The sequence below is a fragment of the Entelurus aequoreus genome, linkage group LG11, assembly GCF_033978785.1.
Source record: "Entelurus aequoreus isolate RoL-2023_Sb linkage group LG11, RoL_Eaeq_v1.1, whole genome shotgun sequence".
Classification (NCBI taxonomy): domain Eukaryota; kingdom Metazoa; phylum Chordata; class Actinopteri; order Syngnathiformes; family Syngnathidae; genus Entelurus; species Entelurus aequoreus.
Genome location: NC_084741.1, coordinates 70,644,620 through 70,665,509, shown reverse-complemented (window position 1 = coordinate 70,665,509; position 20,890 = coordinate 70,644,620). Strand labels below are relative to the sequence as shown.

The following is a 20,890-nucleotide window of genomic DNA, read 5'->3' as shown; positions in this document are numbered from 1 at the left end:
GAAGAGATGCTTTAAGACATGGGTCACCAACGCGGTGCCCGCGGGCACCAGGTAGCCCGTAAGGACCAGATGAGTAGCCCGCTGGCCTGTTCTAAAAATAGCTCAAATAGCAGCACTTACCAGTGAGCTGCCTCTATTTTTTAAATTTTATTTATGTACTAGCAAGCTGGTCTCGTTTTGCTCGACATTTTTAATTCTAAGAGAGACAAAACTCAAATAGAATTTGAAAATCCAAGAACATTTTTTAAAGACTTGGTCTTCACTTGTTTAAATAAATTCATTAATATTTTTACTTTGCTTCTTATAACTTTCAGAAAGACAATTTTAGAGAAAAAATACAACCTTAAAAATGATTTTAGGATTTTTAAACACATTTACCTTTTTACCTTTTAAATTACTTCCTCTTCTTTCCTGACAATTTAAATCAATGTTCAAGTAAATTTATTTTTGTTATCGTAAAGAATAATAAATACATTTTAATTTCATTCTTCATTTTAGGTTCTGTTTTTTCAACAAATAATATTTGTGAAATATTTCTTCAAACGTATTATGATTAAAATTCAAAAAAAATATTCTGGCAAATATAGAAAATCTGTAGAATCAAATTTAAATCTTATTTCAAATTCTTTTGAATTTCTTTTAAAATTTTTGTTCTGGAAAATCTAGAAGAAATAATGATTTGTCTTTGTTAGAAATATAGCTTGGTCCAATTTGTTATATATTCTAACAAAGTGTAGATTGGATTTTAACCTATTTAAAACATGTCATCAAAATTCTAAAATTAATTTTAATCAGGAAAAATTACTAATGATGTTCCATAAATTATTTTTTTAATTTTTTCAAAAAGATTCAAATTAGCTAGTTTTTCTCTTCTTTTTTTCGGTTGAATTTTGAATTTTAAAGAGTCGAAATTGAAGATAAACTATGTTTCAAAATTTAATTGTCATTTTTTTCGTGTTTCTCCTCTTTTAAACAATTCAATTAAGTGTAAATATCATTAATAATAACATAGAGTTAAAGGTAAATTGAGCAAATTGGCAATTTATTTAAGTGTGTATCAAACTGGTAGCCCTTCGCATTAATCAGTACCCAAGAAGTAGCTCTTGGTTTCAAAAAGGTTGGTGACCCCTGCTTTAAGACATGGCAGTCTACAGTGTTTTAGCTACTTCTAAATCACTAATCTTCACCTCCATGGCGACAAATAAAGTAAGTACCATCCCTGCAGGACGAGGAATAGCTGAACATGCTTCACTACACACCGTAGCTCACAATGTAAACAAACGCCATGGGTGGATCGACACCTGACATCCACTGTAATGATACCAAGTAAAGGAGCTTATCTAGTCAATACGACTATGATTACATCGATAATTTTTAGCATCGCAAAAAATCTTTTTTCTATATTATGTTTATAAACTCAGAAAATACGTCCCTGGACACATGAGGACTTAAATTATGACCATTCTATGATCCTACTTGGTATCGGATCGATATCCAAATTTGTGGTATCATCCAAAACTAATGTAAAGTATCAAACAACAGAAGAATAAGTGATTATTACATTTTAACAGAAGTATAGATCGAACATGTTAAAAGAGAAAGTAAGCAGATATTAACAGTAAATGAACAAGTATATTAATAATCCATTTTCTACCACTTGTTCTTAATAATGTTGACAAAATAATAGAATGGAAAATGACAATATGTTACTGCATATGTCAGCAGACTAAATTAGGAGCCTTTGTTTGTTTACTTACTAATAAAAGAAAAGTTGTCTAGTATGTTCACTATTTTATTTAAGGACAAAATTGCAATAAGAAACATACGTTTAATGTACCGTAAGATTTGTTGTTGACATAAAGCCAATAATGCAATTTTTTGTCGTCCCCTTTATTTAGAAAAGTATAAAAATACATTTTGGTACCGGTACCAAAATATTGGTATCGGGACAACCCTAGTGCGAGTACAATAATCCTATAATCGCTAATTTTATTGTATTGTATCATTGCCTTGATTCGACTATCACAGGGGTCGGCAACCTTTACCACTCAAAGAGCCATTTTGGCAAGTTTCGCAAATTAAAGAAAATAATGGGAGCCACAAAAAATTTTTTAAATGAAAGCTTAAATGCTTTGTGCTATGTTAACCAGGGGTCTCCGACACACGCACTTTAATGTGGAAATTTGATGTTAGTGCGGCCCGCGAGTTTTGAATGAATGGCGCTTGATAGCATCATACTTGCCAACCCTCAAGTATGTAGCTGAGCCGCATCAGAGTGGTCAAAGAGCCGCAGGTTGCCGACCCCTGGACTATCACAATGAGGCAAATTAATATACTTTATTACTTTGGAAACTGAATAGAGTATAACTCTTAGTTTTTGTATTCCCCACTTAAAGTAGGAACTGGTTTGATAACATTTTTGCAAAACGTTTGCCTCGTTTTTGTACACAATCTCAGTTATCGTACGGCCAAACGCAGCACGCAGCAAACTAGTCAGTGCACCGTGGAATGAAGAGTGTTACTGATGGAGTCTGTAGGCTTTTCTAATTGAGTCTGGCTGCACAATAACTCAACGGGGCTGAAGAAAGTTGAGAGTTCTAAGATACTGCTGTGCTGTTGAGGAGTAAAGCCCTTTTTCTCGCATGCACATGATTGAATTAATTGATGTACATGAAATTGTGGTCGCGCACTATTGAATTAACATATCAACAAAGAGGGTGTCCATGCAGCTTTTCGCTCCCCTCCTCCATCGTCACTATCTTCGCTGTTAACAATTATTATTCTGTATGTGTTTTATGTTAATATTCTGGGTGTCTGGATCGGATTCATTGGATTTACGCTATTACTTCTAGAACAAACTGCTTTGGTTTTTGTACGATTCGTTCTGCGTCGGCCTTTTAGCAAGACTAACCGAGGTAACACCAGTTCAATATCTGTGTTAGAAGACGCCCGTTCCAGTCCTCAAATGTTGTTTGCCGCAAAATATGGAAGTGCATACGGGCGGGGGCTTAATTTAAGCTGACGTTGATTCAAAATACACAGCAAGCCAGCACAAAATATGCCTGGAAACACAGTGATTCAGGCAGAAGCCTCCTCGGGGTGCGCTGGGTGTATTTTTTTTTCGCCCTCGCACTTCTGGGAGTGCTTACTCCAGGAATACATCTGCTAAGCTTGTTATTCCATCACCCAATGGGTGACTCTTCAGAGAAGATGATGCGAAGCAACATGATTTTATGGGTTTTCAATGATGAATATAGGAGACCATCAGAACACTGTTAAATACAAAACCAGTGAAGTTGGCACGTTGTGTAAATCCTACATTAAAATAGAATACAATAATTTGCAAATCTATTTCAACCTATATTCAAGTGAATAGGCTGCATGGACAAGATACTTAACGTTCAAACTGGAAAACCTTGTTATTTTTTGCAAATATTAGCTCATTTGGAATCTGACGCCTGCAACATGTTTCAAAAAAGCTGGCACAAGTGGCAAAAAAGACTGAGAAAGTTAAAGGAATGCTCATCAAACACTTATTTGGAACATCCCACAGGTGAACAGGCTAATTGGGAACAGGTGGGTGCCATGATTGGGTATAAAAGCAGCTTCCATGAAATGCGCAGTCATTCACAAACAAGGACGGGGCGAGGGTCACCACTTTGTGAACAAATGCGTGAGCAAATTGTCCAACAGTTTAAGAACAACATTTCTCAACGAGCTATTGCAAGGAATTTAGGGATTTCACCATCTACGGTCCGTAATATCATCAAAAGGTTCAGAGAATCTGGAGAAATCACTGCACGTAAGCGGCAATGCCCGTGACCTTTCGATCCCTCAGGCGGTACTGCATCAAAAACTGACATCAGTGTGTAAAGGATATCACCACATGGGCTCAGGAACACTTCAGAAAACCACAGTCAGTAACTACAGTTTGTTGCTACATCTGTAAGTGCGAGTTAAAACTCTAATATGCAAAGCGAAAGCCATTTATCAACAACACCCAGAAACGCCGCCGGCTTCGCTGGGCCCGAGCTCATCTAAGACGGACTGATGCAAAGTGTAAAAGTGTTCTGAAGAGTCTACATTTCAAATTGTTTTTGGAAACTGTGGACATCGTGTCCTCCGGACCAAAGAGGAAAATAACAATTCGGATTGTTATAGGCCAGGGGTCGGCAACCCAAAATGTTGAAAGAGCCATATTGGACCAAAAATACAAAAACAAATCTGTCTGGAGCCGCAACAAATTAAAAGCCATATTACATACAGATAGTGTGTCATGAGATATAAATTGAATTAAGATGACTTAAAGGAAACACATACATTTTTGAAAAAGCTCCAGAGAGCCACTAGGGCGGCGCTAAAGAGCCGCATGCGGCTCTAGAGCCGCGCGTTGCCGACCCCTGTTATAGGCGCAAAGTTCAAAAGACAGCATCTGTGATGGTATGGTGGTGTATTAGTGCCCAAGGCATAGGTAACTTTCACATCTGTGAAGGAACCATTAATGCTGAAAGGTACATACAGGTTTTGGAGCAACATATGTTGCCATCCAAGCAACGTTATCATGGACGCCCCTGCTTATTTTAGCAAGACAATGCCAAGCCACGTGTCCACAGCGGAGACCCCGGATTGTTGAACAACTTAAGCTGTACATCAAACAAGAATGCGAAATAATTCCACCTGAAAAGCTTCAAAAATGTGTCTCCTCAGTTCCCAAACGTTTACTGAGTGTTGTTAAAAGGAAAGGCCATGTAACACAGTGGTAAAAATGCCAACCTTTTTGCAATGTGTTGCTGCCATTAAATTCTAAGTTAATGATTATTTGCAAAAAAAAATTTTTTGTTTCTCAGTTCCAACATGAAATATCTTGTCTTTGCAGTCTACTCAACTGAATACAAGTTGAAAAGGATTTGCAAATCATTGTATTCGGTTTTTATTTTCGAATTACACAATGTGCTAATTTCACTGGTTTTGTACATACAGTACATATTGCTGTGAAAGTGCTGGTCATTTTGCCGGATCTTGCTCGTGGCAAAGCAGCTGTCACGTAATGGACAATAGCTCTTACGGGCGTGGGTAGAGGTCAGAGGGCAGCACTTACCCCGCACTTGCTGAGAGCGATGTACCACCACCTCTCTCTCACCGAGCGAAAACTGCGGCCGCCCACGCAGCTCAGGACCTCCTCGTCGCCGTCTCCCTCCACCTGGGATAGAGAGGCTGCAGTCATCCCAACAGGATACATCACATTTCACCGCTGAGGTGTTGATTTGACCGCAGGGCTTTGAGAGCGTGACACGCGCAGATGGAAACATATTTCACACAGCCCAAAAATAGCCTGAAATGTGGCAAAGAGATGTACAGAGTGCCAGATCTGGAAATCACACTTCACTATGTAATCAACAAGTCAGATATGAGAAATGAAACATGTTTTTTGTTTTTTTTCAAGAATGAGGATGTAGAAAGTTTATTTTGAACGCTCTTTTTTTTCGGTTTGGAGCAGGTTGGTTTCACCTTAAGTATTATTGGGGTAAACCACACCGCACTGAATGCATCGTGTCCAATGAGACATGCTAATGAACACCAACAATGGATGAAGAACAATAGCCACGCTGGAACATTTGATCCAAGAGGACACTGAGGGCACACAAACCAGACTGTAGGAGCCTAAATGATGTTGAAGTTCATTTACATTTTATGGAAGGTGCTTTATGTTTATTCAGCCAAAATTATTACTAAATAATACAAAAATGTATATATTACATGCTTAGAATTAAGGCTGTGAATCTTTGGGTGTCCCACGATTCGATTCAATATCGATTCTTGGGGTCACGATTCGATTCAAAATCGATTTTTTTTTTTTCAATTCAACACGATTCTCGATTCAAAAACCATTTTTTCCCGATTCAAAAGGATTCTCTATTCATGGAATACATAGATTTCAGCAGGATCTACCCCAGTCTGCTGACATGCAAGCAGAGTAGTAGATTTTTGTAAAAAGCTTTTATAATTGTAAAGGACAATGTTTTATCAACTGATTGCAATAATGTACATTTGTTTTAACTATTAAATGAACCAAAAATATGACTTATTTTATCTTTGTGAAAATATTGGACACATGTCAAGTTTATGAGATGCGGTGCAAGTGTAAGCCACTGTGACACTATTGTTCTTTTTTTATTTTATTTATAAATGTCTAATGATGTCAATGAGGGATTTTTAATCACTGCTATGTTGAAATTGTAACTAATATTGATACTGTTGTTGATAATATTCATTTTTGTTTCACTACTTTTGGTTTGTTCTGTGTGGTGTTTGTGTCTCCTCTCAATTGCTCTGTTTATTGCAGTTCTGAGTGTTGCAGGGTCGGGTTTGGTTTTGGAATTGGATTGCATTGTTATGGTAATGCTGTGTATTGTTTTGTTGGATTGATTAATAAAAAAAAACTAAGAAAAACTAAATAGATTTTTTAAAAATGAGAATCGATTCTGAATTGCACAACGTGAGAATCGCGATTTGAATTCGAATCGATTTTTTCCCACACCCCTACTTAGAATAATTATAAGTAGGGATGTCCGATAATGGCTTTTTGCCGATATCCGATATTCCGATATTGTCCAACTCTTTAATTACCGATACCGATATCAACCAATACCGATATATACAGTCGTGGAATTAACACATTATTATGCCTAATTTGGACAACCAGGTATGGTGAAGATAAGGTTGTTGTTTTTTTAAATAAAATAAAATAAGATAAATAAATTTAAAACATTTTTTTGAAAACAAAAGAAAGTAAAACAATATAAAAACAGTCACAAAGAAACTAGTAATGAATGAAAATGAGTAAAATTAACTGTTAAAGGTTAGTACTATTAGTGGACCAGCAGCACGCACAATCATGTGTGCTTACGGACTGTATCCCTTGCAGACTGTATTGATATATATTGATATATAATGTAGGAAGCAGAATATTAATAACAGAAATAAACAACCCTTTTGTGTGAATGAGTGTAAATGGGGGAGGGAGTTTTTTTTGGGTTGGTGCACTAATTGTAAGTGTATCTTGTGTTTTTTATGTTGATTTAATTAAAAATAAAATAAAAATAAAAAAACGATACCGATAATAAAAAAAACGATACCAATAATTTCCGATATTACATTTTAAAGCATTTATCGGCCGATAATATCGGCAGGCCGATATTATCGGACATCTCTAATTATAACGTACACTTTATTTGTAATTATTATATTTGTCTGAATAATTTGATGATGTAATATTTTATACTGCTTTAATACAGTGAAGATTACGTAACTGTTTAATTGCATATATGGCGGAAAGATCTGTGTGGTAATATGGTTTGGACACAATGTATCATGGGTAATGGCAGTCAGGTATGGTGGAATCGAGCCACACAGTTTTTTTAACTTACTCTTACTTTTTCTAACTCTTTCTTACTGTAACAAACTCGCTTTATTTTGCCATTCATTTGTTGCCGCATCGTTATTGTTTCACGTTTTTGAATGATGAAGTTGACAAGTAAACGATACAAAACGAAGAGGAGCGTCTGGAGTTTTGTTTGTTGTTGCCGCAGCAAGCGGGAGCAGGACAAAGTAGAGGAGCGTCAAGCTAAGGCTTCATTAGGGATCTATACAGACTTTAAATGTCAAACGTACCAAGCACGTTATTGTGAGTGCAGCGAGAAAACAAGGTTTGCAGCAAAGTGGAGACTGTAGCGTGTAATATTGCAGTGTCCAGAGATACACTAATTTGCGTTCGTTTTCGTCTTTTCTTCCCGTGAGTCACGAAATGTTACAATAAAACGATGACAAGTCTGCTCGAACCCCAGCATCCAGCAGCTTTACGTCACTGTGAGGCAGCAAGATCGTGCAACGACCTCTAGAGAGGACAGAGAGCAGCCGATAATCTTCTCCGCTGTCCTGGGGCCGTACTTATCAAGCTTCTTAGAATTACTCCTAAGAAGTCTGCTAAGAGTTGACTTAAGAGTAAATAAATTCTTCGCTGAAAGCTGCACTTAAAAGTTAGTTATCAAGCGTCTTACTCACACTTTCAGCGAAGTGTAGGACTGAATCTTAAGTGTCACACTCAGAGCTAAATTACGACATTACTATGTGCCGTAAACGCAATTTTAGGTGACGTCATTTCTGTGTCCATAGAAATGACCAATCACGGAAGGGAATCCCTTGTCTAAGAATAAAGAAATATCTTGGAAATATTTAAGTGGACAATGGGAGTGTATATTTTGACAATAAACAACAAAATAATACAAAACAAACTAGTCCCCGCCGGCACTCACGCTACCGCTCCCTCTCTTCTCTCGCCCACACACTCACTGACGTCACTCACCTCACGGCCACACACATACGCTACTGTCATAACATTTTCTTTCCAATTCATTAATTAGGCAACTCATTTGAAACTGGTGTGGGTGGCTCTATATACCGTATTTCCTTGAATAGCCGCAGGGGCGTTAATTAATTTAAAACCTCCTGTCACTCCTGCGGTTACCGGAAACCGGCGGGATGGCCGTGCATGCGGTAATTATTTTAAAACCTCTTCTCACTCCGGCGTTTACCAAAAGGAATCCATAAAATTTAGGCGTGTGCTTTGAGTGTGATGTAAGCATACCATCATGAAAAGCACATTTAATTAAAAAAAACGTTATTATGGTCTTACCTGTACATATAAATGGAGTCCATTTGCAGCTCCTTCTGACCAAAAGCATCGATAACTTGTTTATAGAAGTCTTCCTTATTTTCTTTCTTCCGTTTTAAAAGTCTCTCTGTCTCGATGGAGATATTCCTTTAATTATTACCTCCTGCTTCCATTGAAAGTCCAGTTTAGAAAACTGTTTTATTTTAGATACCGGTATGTAATCCTCCTTGTTAAAAGGGAAAAAAAATAATCTCTTGCTGCGTGTGTTCACTTCTTCTGCAGTACCGGAAGTCGCAAGAAGGATCACTAGCGCGGCAGCGCCCTCTACCACCAGGAGGCGGGAGTCATTTAATGACTTATACAGTATTTCACACACGCAGCTACGGTATATTAATAAAACATAGCTGCTTACTGTTCTCTTTAGCATACTGTACCGGTATTCAATAGCTTGGACCTTAAATCCTACTGAAAAGCTCTTTATCTTTTTTCCTTTGTGCGATTGTAAACTACTGAAAGCAGCTTCCTCCATTTTGAAAATGAGGACAGATGCGTCACTCGTGACGTAACGAATTTGACCCGGTGGAAGTTCTAGCCATATGCTAAATATTTTGCGAAACGAGTTTGACCCGGTGAAAATTATAGACATGCGATAATAAAATTAATATTTTGCGAAACGAATTTGATCCGGCTTCAATAATAAACCGGCGATAAGGCCAAGCATGCGTTAATTATTTTGAGAAACGAGTTTGACCCGGCAGTAATTCTAGACGTGCGAATACTATATTCCCTGCGCCAATTCAAGGAAATACGGTATACTAGCCCACGGCAGCCACATGCAGAAATCAACAAGGAATCGAAAAGTATTAAATATGTGACAAAAATAATATCCACTCTGTCTAAACGATACCGTTTGATCAGCTGCTCGTCATCAAAAAAACCCAAAACATTGTTCCGTTCCCTGAACGTTTGCGCACGTCTCTCTCGCCTCAGTGCCATCCCCTGCTGGCAACTCCTAACCACTTAAGACACCTCTGAAGGTCTCTTAAATATCGTGGAGAGTAGGAGTGATTCTTAGACTTAAGAACGTTGATAAAAAGCTTTTATTCTTAAGTTTGAGAGTAGGACTAAATTTCGCAAATTCTCAGGACTTAAGTGTAAAATGGCACTCTAAGAAGCTTGATAAGTACGGCCCCTGATCACCTCAATTTGGAAATAAAATCCTTTAATTTTTTCCCCATATCCCGGGAAATGTACTATATTTTAAATGCAAATGTTGACAGGCATGAGCTGTGCCAGTGCGTGAGCCAAGCTGTGCGGGAAGTAACTATTGGCAAATGGTGTACAATGCAGATGGTAGGTTTTGATTGATTGAGACTTTTATTAGTAGGTTGCACAGTGAAGTACATATTCCGTACAATTGACCACTAAATGGTAACACCCGAATAAGTTTTTCAACTTGTTTAAGTCGGGGTCCACAGTACAGGTACAGAAAGAGCCGGTGTTCCTACTGGAATCTGAGCTTTCAACTGCAAACACATCGCTATAAAAGCGCCGTCACGTGATGAATTTCTATATGTGGACATGAAACATTTTCATTTGATCAACGTGCATATCATGTTAATGTTGCAAATGCAATGAACCAACATTGTGGCGATGTGGCCTGCTTCAACGCATTCTGAGTGACAGCATGCTTGAGACCTGACTACAAGCTGTGCACAATAGGTAGCTTCGTTGGGAGTATATTTGTTCAAATAATTGCCCTAATATGAAACTCCATAATGCCCATTGAGCATGTGCCTCCCACTTTTTCCACATCTTTACAGTATTATTACCAGTCAGTGGTTAAAGATAGTGACAGGCTGTCTTTTGCTGGTTAAACTACACTACCGTTCAAAAGTTTGGGGTCACATTGAAATGTCCTTATTTTTGAAGGAAAAGCATTGTACTTTTCAATGAAGATAACTTTAAACTAGTCTTAACTTTAAAGAAATACACTCTATACCAGGGGTCACCAACCTTTTTGAAACCAAGAGCTACTTCTTGGGTAGTGATTAATGCGAAGGGCTACCAGTTTGATACACACTTAAATAAATTGCCGGAAATAGCCAATTTGCTCAATTTACCTTTAACTCTATGTTATTATTAATAATTATTGATATTTACACTTAATTGAACGGTTTAAAAGAGGAGAAAACATGAAAAAAATGACAATTAAATTTTGAAACATAGTTTATCTTCAATTTCGACTCTTTAAAATTCAAAATACAACCGAAAAAAAGAAGACAAAACCTAGCTAATTGGAATCTTTTTGAAAAAATTAAAAAAAGAATTTATGGAACATCATTAGTAATTTTTCCTGATTAAGATTAATTTTAGAATTTTGATGACATGTTTTAAATAGGTTAAAATCCAATCTACACTTTGTTAGAATATATAACAAATTGGACCAAGCTATATTTCTAACAAAGACAAATCATTATTTCTTCTAGATTTTCCAGAACAAAAATTTTAAAATACATTCAAAAGACTTTGAAATAAGATTTAAATTTGATTCTACAGATTTTCTAGATTTGCCAGAATTTTTTTTTTGAATTTTAATCATAATAAGTTTGAAGAAATATTTCACAAATATTCTTTGTCGAAAAAACAGAAGCTAAAATGAAGAATTAAATTAAAATTGATTTATTATTCTTTACAATAAAATTTTTTTTTACTTGAACATTGATTTAAATTGTCAGGAAAGAAGAGGAAGTAATTTAAAAGGTAAAAAGGTATATGTGTTTAAAAATCCTAAAATCATTTTTAAGGTTGTATTTTTTCTTTTAAAATTGTCATTCTAAAAGTTATAAGAAGCAAAGTAAAAAAAAATTATGAATGTATTTAAACAAGTGAAGACCAAGTCTTTAAAATATTTTCTTGGATTTTCAAATTCTATTTGAGTTTTGTCTCTCTTAGATTTAAAAATGTCAGGCAAAGCGAGACCAGCTTGCTAGTAAACAAATACAATTTAAAAAATAGAGGCAGCTCACTGGTAAGTGCTGCTATTTGAGCTATTTTTAGAACAGGCCTGCGGGCTACTCATCTGGTCCTTACGGGCTACCTGGTGCCCGTGGGAACCACGTTGGTGACCCCTGCTCTATACATTGCTAATGTGGTAAATCAGTGGTCCCCAACCACCGGGCCCGGTACCGGTCCGCGCACAAGAAATTAAAAAAAAAAAAAAAAAAAAAATTTTTATTTTATTTTTTTTTAAATTAAATCAACATAAAAAACACAATATTTACATTATATATCAATATAGATCAATACAGTCTGCAGGGATACAGTCCGTAAGCACACATGATTGTATTTCTTTATGACAAAAAAAAAAAAAAAAAAAAGTTTTTTTTTTTTTTTTTAATTTTACCCCCACACCCCCGCCTCCCCGGTCCGTGGGACAAATTTTCTAGCGTTGACCGGTCCGCAGCTACAAAAAGGTTGGGGACCACTGTGGTAAATGACTATTCTAGCTGCAAATGTCTGGTTTTTGGTGCAATATCTACATAGGTGTATAGAGGCCCATTTCCAGCAACTATCACTCCAGTGTTCTAATGGTACAATGTGTTTGCTCATTGGCTCAGAAGGCTGATTGAGGATTAGAAAACCCTTGTGCAATCATGTTCACACATCTGAAAACAGTTTAGCTCATTACAGAAGCTACAAAACTGACCTTCCTTTGAGCAGATTGAGTTTCTGGAGCATCACATTTGTGGGGTCAATTAAACGCTCAAAATGGCCAGAAAAAGAGAACTTTCATCTGAAACTCGACAGTCTATTCTTGTTCTTGTTCAAAATTGTTTGGGTGACCCCAAACTTTTGAACAGTAGTGTACATCATCGCTTTCAGTTAAATTTAGGGCTGGGCGATATATCGATATACTCGATATATCGCGGGTTTGTCTCTGTGCGATACAGAAAATGACTATATCGTGATATTCGAGTATACGTTCTCAGGCCGTTGCTTTTAGCTGCGGGCATTACACTACATGCGTTTCTCACTCTTTCTTGTCTCTCCTTCTCACAGAGACTTAAACAAGCGCACCGTCTTACATACGTCACATACGTATACGCCCTCGCGGAGCAGAGAAGTAGCGGCATGGTAACATTAGCTGTGGTGCGAGTGGTAATACGAGAGAAAGACGGTGCGAATCTGGTAACAAATGAAGGAAGAAGAATTAATTCCCAAGAAAAACAGCAGGGGGTCCATCGTCTGGCGGTGGTTTGGCTTCCAGCGGGAAGATGTCGAACAGACAACTGTAATTTGTCAAGTGTGGGTAAAAGCGTTGCTACAAAAAGTAGCATTACTGCTAATTTGTAGCATCATTTGAAAAGTCACCCGCTAGAGAATAAGGAGTGCTTGAAACTCCGCATGTCAACATCTCCGTTCGGTGCCACACCAACAAAATGCCGAGGCAACCATTTCCACATCAACACCGTATGAAGAAAATAGTCAACAACAGAAGGAGATAACGTCCGCAGGAACCTACCACATAGCGAAGGATTTGATTTCCTATTATGCAGCTCATTTTTATTTGACACTTATTGAAATATCTTGTGTGACATCATGCACTAAAGTGCACTTTGTTTGTTTTAAACTATTGTAGTGGCGTTCTGTACAAAAAGTGCACTTTAATTTAGTGTTGTTTTGATATGTCATCTTAGTGACATCATGCACTAAAGTGCACTTTATTTGTTTAAAAATATTGTAGTGGCGTTCTGTACAAAAAGTGCACTTTAATTTAGTGTTGTTTTGATAGGTCATCTTAGTGACATCATGCACAAAAGTGCACTAACAGCTTGTTTTAAAATATCTCTGACAATCTTGCACTTTCTGTTTGGAAATGACATGAATGTTTGTGCCACTGCTTAATAACTGTTTAATAAATACACTTTTGGTCAATTGACTTCGTTGTGATTTCCCTCTCAGCTGAACCAGCTGGACTCGGTTACGTCTGCATCTTTTTTGCACGTCAACGCAAAGATGAAATTGTTCAGTAATAAACAAAAGCGTTGATGTCATCATCTACAGCAGTAATTAACTTTGGAAGCGGTAGCTTTACAGTAACAGACTAATATTGACCTTTCCGATGCTAATCAATACACTTTTAATGCAAAATGTGAAAATGACTGGATAAATGAGGCGTGTGCTTGGCTATGGAAGAAAGGAGAAAATGACACAGCTAGAAAGTTGCTACTTTGAAAATCAATATGGATTCTTGCTCTTACCACACATCCCGACCAGGTGTATCGGGTGGTGAGGTTGATGACCTGGTTGTTCTCGGGCCTCAGCACCGCCTCTTTCTGGTAGCAGTTCTGATGCAGACGGAATAGGAGGATGATAAAAACCAATAAACACAATAATCACATCTGCTCGCCCTCATTTTATTGACTTTGCAGTTGCACTAAACTTACATGAAAATAGGAGAATGAGGCTACATTACAGAACAAATGGAGCCAGCTTGTTTTATTTCCAGACCCTGCCAAAATCAGTTGCAAACCACTTTCGTCGCGCACTGCTGCATAATGTATTTGACAATAAGTGGGCTTTTAATTATCTGTTTATGCTTTATGGCCCCGCCCCCTCATGTTGCTCAGTGCAGCAACAATATGACAATGTTTTATGACAATATGTTCCCACGCAGGCTGGGTGGTGGTATTAATAGTGTTATTGATAGAAAGGCAAAAAAAACAAAAAACCTTCATCGTCGATATAATATAACCGCCTATAATTGAAAACAGTCAACGTTGGCGAGACGGAACAAAACAGCTTTGTTTTGAAACCGTGCTGCTTGTGATTGTTCGGTGGCATGCACAAATATGAGAACGTGAGCTCATAAGCTTGAAAGAAGACTTTATAAAACATTTATATTATTATATAAAACATTATTGTATATGAGCGTTTCTCAAAGTGTGACAGGTGGGGCGCGAGGAACGGGAGGAAATTTCACTTTAAATTTTGTATTTTTTTTAATTATATTCTTAGATTTTTTTTTTTTACTATGCTTTCATTTTCTATACACACTGTAAATCACTTTGTGATTCTGTCTGTGGAAATCCGCTATATAAATAAAGGTAAATTACTTATTTTTCCTGTAGGCTTTAAATGTCTAGGTAGGAGCGAAAGTTTGACAGACATAGCAACAGTAACTAATGGGGGCGGGGCTAAGAGGAACAAACTTTCGCGCGGATGGGTAGCAGGCTAAGAGTGGCAGTGTCAAGCCTGCAACCCCGATTTGAAAAGCTGTGCAGTGCAAAACAGGCTCATTGGAGCCACTAATGCTGGAGTACTGTAAAACTCATGTTCACCTGCCCTGTCTTGCCAAATGCATAGCTCCTCCTTTTTTGTTTTTTTTGCAAAGATTGCAAAGTGGCACTTTTATTTGATTTATTATTGAACTTGATGCAAGTTATAACAATGTTATTTGATTTATTATTGAACTTGATGCAAGTTATTTGATTTATTATTGAACTTGATGCAAGTTATAACAATTTTATTTGATTTATTATTGAACTTGATGCAAGTTATTTGATTTATTATTGAACTTGATGCAAGTTATACCACAGCTGCACAGTTATTTTATTTATTATTGAACTTGATGTTATTTTATGTTATTGAGTTTGAATGTATACAACTTGATGTTACTTGATGTTCAATAAATTTGAAAATGTTAAGCTTGGCATTAGTGTTCTGTTGGGGTGATGGGGGCAGGTGGGGCTTGAAAACTCCCCCTTGTCCAAAGTGGGGAATGACAAAAAAAGTTTGAGATCCACTGTTGTATATTTTAAAGATTTATTTGTTGTTATTATTATTATTATTATTATTATCTGATACATTTATACTATTCTGACAGATAGATGGCATACTAAATTGATAAATGACTTAACAAAATATATAGGTGAAACTCCAAAAATGTATTTCACAAATTAAACTTCAAGTGTAAAACTCATATGTGATATGAACTCATTCCATGCAAAGTGAGATATGGCAAGCCTTTATTTGTCATCATTTTGACGTGAGGGCTTACAGTTTTGGAAAACCCACAATTTTATGAGATTTTCAATTTGAGGTTTTCATGGGCTATAATGATCAAAATGATATCAAAAGAAGGCTTGAAAATGTTTTAAGTTGCATGTTATAACCTGATGTCATATAAGTTTCACCTTGTAAATCACAAAAAACTTTGCCCGATATTAAACTTTTTTTAATTTCACCTGCAATTTAAAAAAATGTTAGAACTATCATTTTAAATAGTTTTATATTCTATTATATCATGTGGCAATAGTTCTATTTTATAGTTTGCATTAGGGCTTCGGCGATATACTGGTGTTATAGTGAATACCGGTATTTTTAGAAAGAGATATATATATTTGAGACTTAACCGCCATACCGGTATCTTTTTGGCACCGTAACGAAGGAAGGATCCGGCGCGCGCGAAGGGTCTACTGCACATTGACCCCGGCCACATTCGCCTTCGCACACAGCCAACGTAACCACACCGTTGAACCGGCGGCTGGCGCGGCCAGGCGGCTCCTCTTTATCCACCAGAGGTACAGTAACACAAGTCGATGAAAAGATTCAACAATAGGCGTCAGAGCTGACAAACCGCACTGCTAACTGCTAAAAAACCCTTGCTGACGTCACATGTCGCTTCGCTACAGAAACAACCTTTTAAAGGTACACACACGCATGCCCATTCCGCTCTTATAATGTTCTCTCAACTGCACATGACATATTTTTAAAGTTTTTGGGTTTTTTTAAGTAACGCATTTATTACTTTCCCGAGCAATTAATTCCATTTATTACAGCGTGATTCTATTAGTGATTAAATTACTTTTTTGGTTAAGTAATGAGTAACTATAATTAATTTGTTTTTAAAAGTCATTTTCAGAACACTGTTAGTAACAGTAATGTGCGTGTTGAGTTTAAACTAGACACTTTGCACATTTTGTTTAAATCCTGTTATATATCGTATACCGCGATACAACCTTAAAAATACTGGGATATCGGTTTTGGTCCATATCGCACAGCCCTAGTTTCTATAATATAATGTTAACAATATTTTACTAATTATCCAAAAATAGCTCTATCGTTTTTCCTTTTTTAATAGGAAACAAAAGGGGAGTCCCGTAAGGAAAAAATATACAGACTTAAGAATATTTGTTAAAATTCCTACAAAAATATAAATCAGACATTTGAAATTTGTATTTAATACTTTTAACCATATTTTCTACAAATTTGGAGTTCATAGCCGCAAGAAAATATTAAATACTTTTATGCAGTAGTTTGCGTATCTACAGTACAGTCGCCAAAAGTTTGGACACAGCTTCTTCTCATTCAATGCGTTTTCTTTATTTTCATGACTATTTACATTGTAGATTGTCACTGAAGGCATCAAAACTATGAATGAACACATGTGGAGTTATGTACTTAACAAAACAAGTGAAATAACTGAAAACGTGTTTTGTATTCTAGTTTCTTCAAAATAGCCACCCTTTGCTCTGATTACTGCTTTGCACACTCTAGGCATTCTCTCGATCAGTTTCACGCACACCTGTGAAGTGAAAACCATTTCAGGGGACTACCTCTTGAAGCTCATCGACAGAATGCCAAGAGTGTGCAAAGCAGTAATCAGAGCAAAGGGTGGCTATTTTGAAGAAACTAGAATATAAAACATGTTTTCAGTTATATCACCTTTTTTTGTTAAGTACATAACTCCACATGTGTTCATTCATAGTTTTGATGCCTTCAGTGACAATCTACAATGTAAATAGTCATGAAAATAAAGAAAACGCATTGAATGAGGAGAAGGTGTGTCCAAAGTTTTGGCCTGTACTGTAGATACGCAAAATATAAAAGTATTTAATATTTTCTTGCGGCTATGAACTCCAAATATAATAACCTGTCTTGCAGTGAACCAAGTCAAATTCCTTGTGTGTTACATACTTGGCCAATAACCACAGTGTTTCCCACACATTCATTTATTTGTTGCGGCCCGCCACGAAAGAATTACGTCCGCCACAAATAAAAAAAATTTAAAAAAATATATATATATTTTTTTTAAATAAAAAAAAATTTTAACATTTTTTTGTTGTTGTTGTTGTTGTCCTCTCCAGCTTCTCAGGCAAATCATATAGTTGATGTAGATGCCCATATCGGCTGTTCAGATTTACTTTACAAAAGAGAAGTGTAGGATACTTCTCTTGTTGCCTTATTTGTATTTGACTTTATTAAATGTATTTATATTAGAAACACAACATGTGTATATAACAAAGGGTGCAAAGTCTGCAGGCAGTAGGAAACACATGGTTAAGTGTAGGGAGTAAAACTGATGGCAGTCTAAAGTTCAAGATTTTTGGAGCTCTTTGTTCAGTGGATCAGATGTTTGATGAAGCTCTGTGTCTATCTACCACCACTACTGTTTTCTGTTTATTTGTTACTGACTGTGGCAGGACACCTCTGCCTCTGTTTCACTTTATGTTGCTGGTAAATAATATGGTTGTAGTAGTAGGCTAAAGTTAAATTATTTAGTATGCACTAATTAAAAGGGGCAGAGCTTTATGAGACATTTTAACTTTTATATTTTATAAGATATTTTTTTTTGTAAGAACCACAATTAATAAATATATTTCAGTGAATAACTTATTGTTCAAATCTGTATATAAATATGTACATAAAGTGTTGTAATTATATTGTAAAATGGATGGATGGACGTTTAAAACAAAACTGTTATTAATTAGTAAGTATACATTTTTTGAGCCTTTTTAGAGAAAATCATATTGTAGTAAATTATGCAAATTACTCGATGATGTCAAGGTGACCACGCCCATAGCCACGCCCCCACCGCCACAGGTATCTTGGCAGTTTATGGGAAACACTGAACCATTATTCAGATTTTTATTGAATCATTGTTAGGTGTAATTCCTCATTTTCTTGACTAGTAGCGTGCTGCATGTCTCACCTTTTCAGGCCTCTTGTACACAGCTGGCCACTGAGAGGCGTCATCAAAGTAGAGTAATATGTTCTGACAGCAGCGAGACTGCACAGGGGGACGTAGAAGGGAGGGACAGAGAAAGAAAGGGCGATATTAGAAGGCAGCCAAGCAAGTGAGGGATGCGCAAGAATCACAGAGGAGGCAGCTGGAGATTTAAATGACAAAAAAATGTCCCGCAAGTCTGCGGGGCTAAAAAAGAGAGAAGTGACAGGCTAAAACAGAGAGAGAAACCACAGCAGTGTAGCAGAGGAGTGCAGCGGCAGAGATAAAGAGGACGACAGATGAAGGAAGGAGGGAAGGAAGGAAGAAAGGAGGAGAGCTTCAGTTGACAAAAGGTGAAAGGAAGGGAAGAGCCAGTGAATAATCACGCTCGTTGGCAGATAGTGAAGTGCGACAGTGACTTGATTGGAGAAAACAAGCGCACACACAGCTTCAAATGTGTCACCTTACCTTAGAATAACGGAACCGGAAGTCCAGGCGTCCAAAGTCAGTGAGGAAGCAGAAGCGAGTGAGGAAAACCCATTCCTGTGTTCAAGACAGACGATCAAGTGTCAGGAAATATTCCCGTTTACTTTGCGAAGGCAAGTCTGAAAGACTAAATATCATGTCAGAGGAGTAACCTAGAAGTTATATAAAAACTTAATCCCGCACGACTTCAGCAGCTCTCGCATGACTGCATAGAAGGATTCATTTCACATGTGCAGTTTACTTTTTCGTTGCCTTTTATGCGAGACATTTTCCACGAGAAAGAGCAACGCGTGTTAACAAGAAGGAGTGATACTGTCACCTTGTGGCGTCTTAGAAGTTATTGCTCGAATCAATAAGTTGTTGTATACTTGCCTATATACGGGCACCATTAGAATAAAGAAAAAAAAATACATTTGTGTTCTTGTCTCATAATGATTGTGACCGAAACTAAATTTTTTAAAAAGTGCAGTTCCCCTTTAAATGATTTTTGTGTGTGAAACAACAAAAAGGCGAGAGCTGGGAAGTGCTCTGAAAGCATAGGGAAGGCTATGCTAAACGAAACAGGTTACAAATATACTAAAACAGAATTACCAGAAAACAGCAAAGACTGAAATGACATAAAATAACAAAACGGAATGCTGGAGCACAGCAAAGACTTACGGGCAAACCCAAGCGGCAGAAGAAGCGTCCACAATGTACATGCAATGACAATCAATGTTCTGACCAAGACTTCACTTAACCTCTTAAGGCCCAAGCTGTTTGTTTACATGCTTTTTTTTTTATTTTTATCTTTGCTATTTGGGCTTATTGGACCCTAATTAGAATAAAAACTAAGAATCATCTTTTGATATGATGTACTTAGTCCATAAGTACACAAACGTGTACTTCATGTTTAGTGACATGCTAATTGTTATTTTTACACTTTTTTTTCTCCAATCAATCAATCAATTCCTTTATTGTCATTGTCATAATAACACTTAAGTCATACATGTCAACGAGATTTTGTTTGAGCTTTGTCTAGCGCAGGGGTCGGCAACCCAAAATGTTGAAAGAGCCATATTGGACCAAAAATACAAAAACAAATCTGTCTGGAGCCGCAACAAATTAGAAGCCATATTACATACAGATAGTGTGTCATGAGATATACATTGAATTAAGAGGACTTAAAGGAAGCTAAATGAGCTCAAATATAGCTACAAATGAGGCATAATGATGCAATATGTACATATAGCTAGCCTAAATAGCATGTTAGCATCAATTAGCTTGCAGTCATGCAGTGATCAAATATGTCTGATTAGCACTCCACACAAGTCAATAACATCAACAAAACTCACCTTTGTGCATTCACGCACAACGTTAAAGGTTTGGTGGACAAAATGAGACAGAAAAAGTAGTGGCATAAAACACGTCCTAGAAAGTCGGAGAAAGTTATACATGTAAACAAACTAAGGTGAGTTCAAGGACCGCCAAAATTAGTAGGACAAAACGGCGCTCGCCAAATACTCGAATCAGTGAAGCATGTTTAATACAAACAGTGTGCTCTATAACAATTAGTGTCATGTTTGTCCTCCTACAGTAACCGTACTAAAACAAAAAATAGATTTTTTTCCCATCATCTTTTTCCATTTTTCATACATTTTTGAAAAAGCTCCAGAGAGCCACTAGGGCGGCGCTAAAGAGCCGCGAGTTGCCGGCCCCTGGTCTAGTGGCATAGAAACTGC

At 36.9% G+C, this 20,890-nt stretch overlaps 1 protein-coding gene across 4 annotated transcripts in view; it reads right to left on the bottom strand.

Moving 5' to 3' along the window:
• Positions 1-20,890, bottom strand: part of LOC133660433 (hormone-sensitive lipase-like) — a 242,021-nt gene that overhangs the window by 90,638 nt on the left and 130,493 nt on the right. For all 4 annotated transcript variants that reach the window (XM_062063930.1, XM_062063928.1, XM_062063929.1 and 1 more), the window contains 4 exons: positions 19,152-19,226; positions 18,669-18,746; positions 13,936-14,022; positions 5,099-5,200 (listed from right to left, as the gene is read on the bottom strand). In XM_062063930.1, the coding sequence (XP_061919914.1) occupies positions 5,099-5,200; positions 13,936-14,022; positions 18,669-18,746; positions 19,152-19,226 (342 nt within the window). The remainder of the gene's footprint in view (positions 1-5,098; positions 5,201-13,935; positions 14,023-18,668; positions 18,747-19,151; positions 19,227-20,890) is intronic.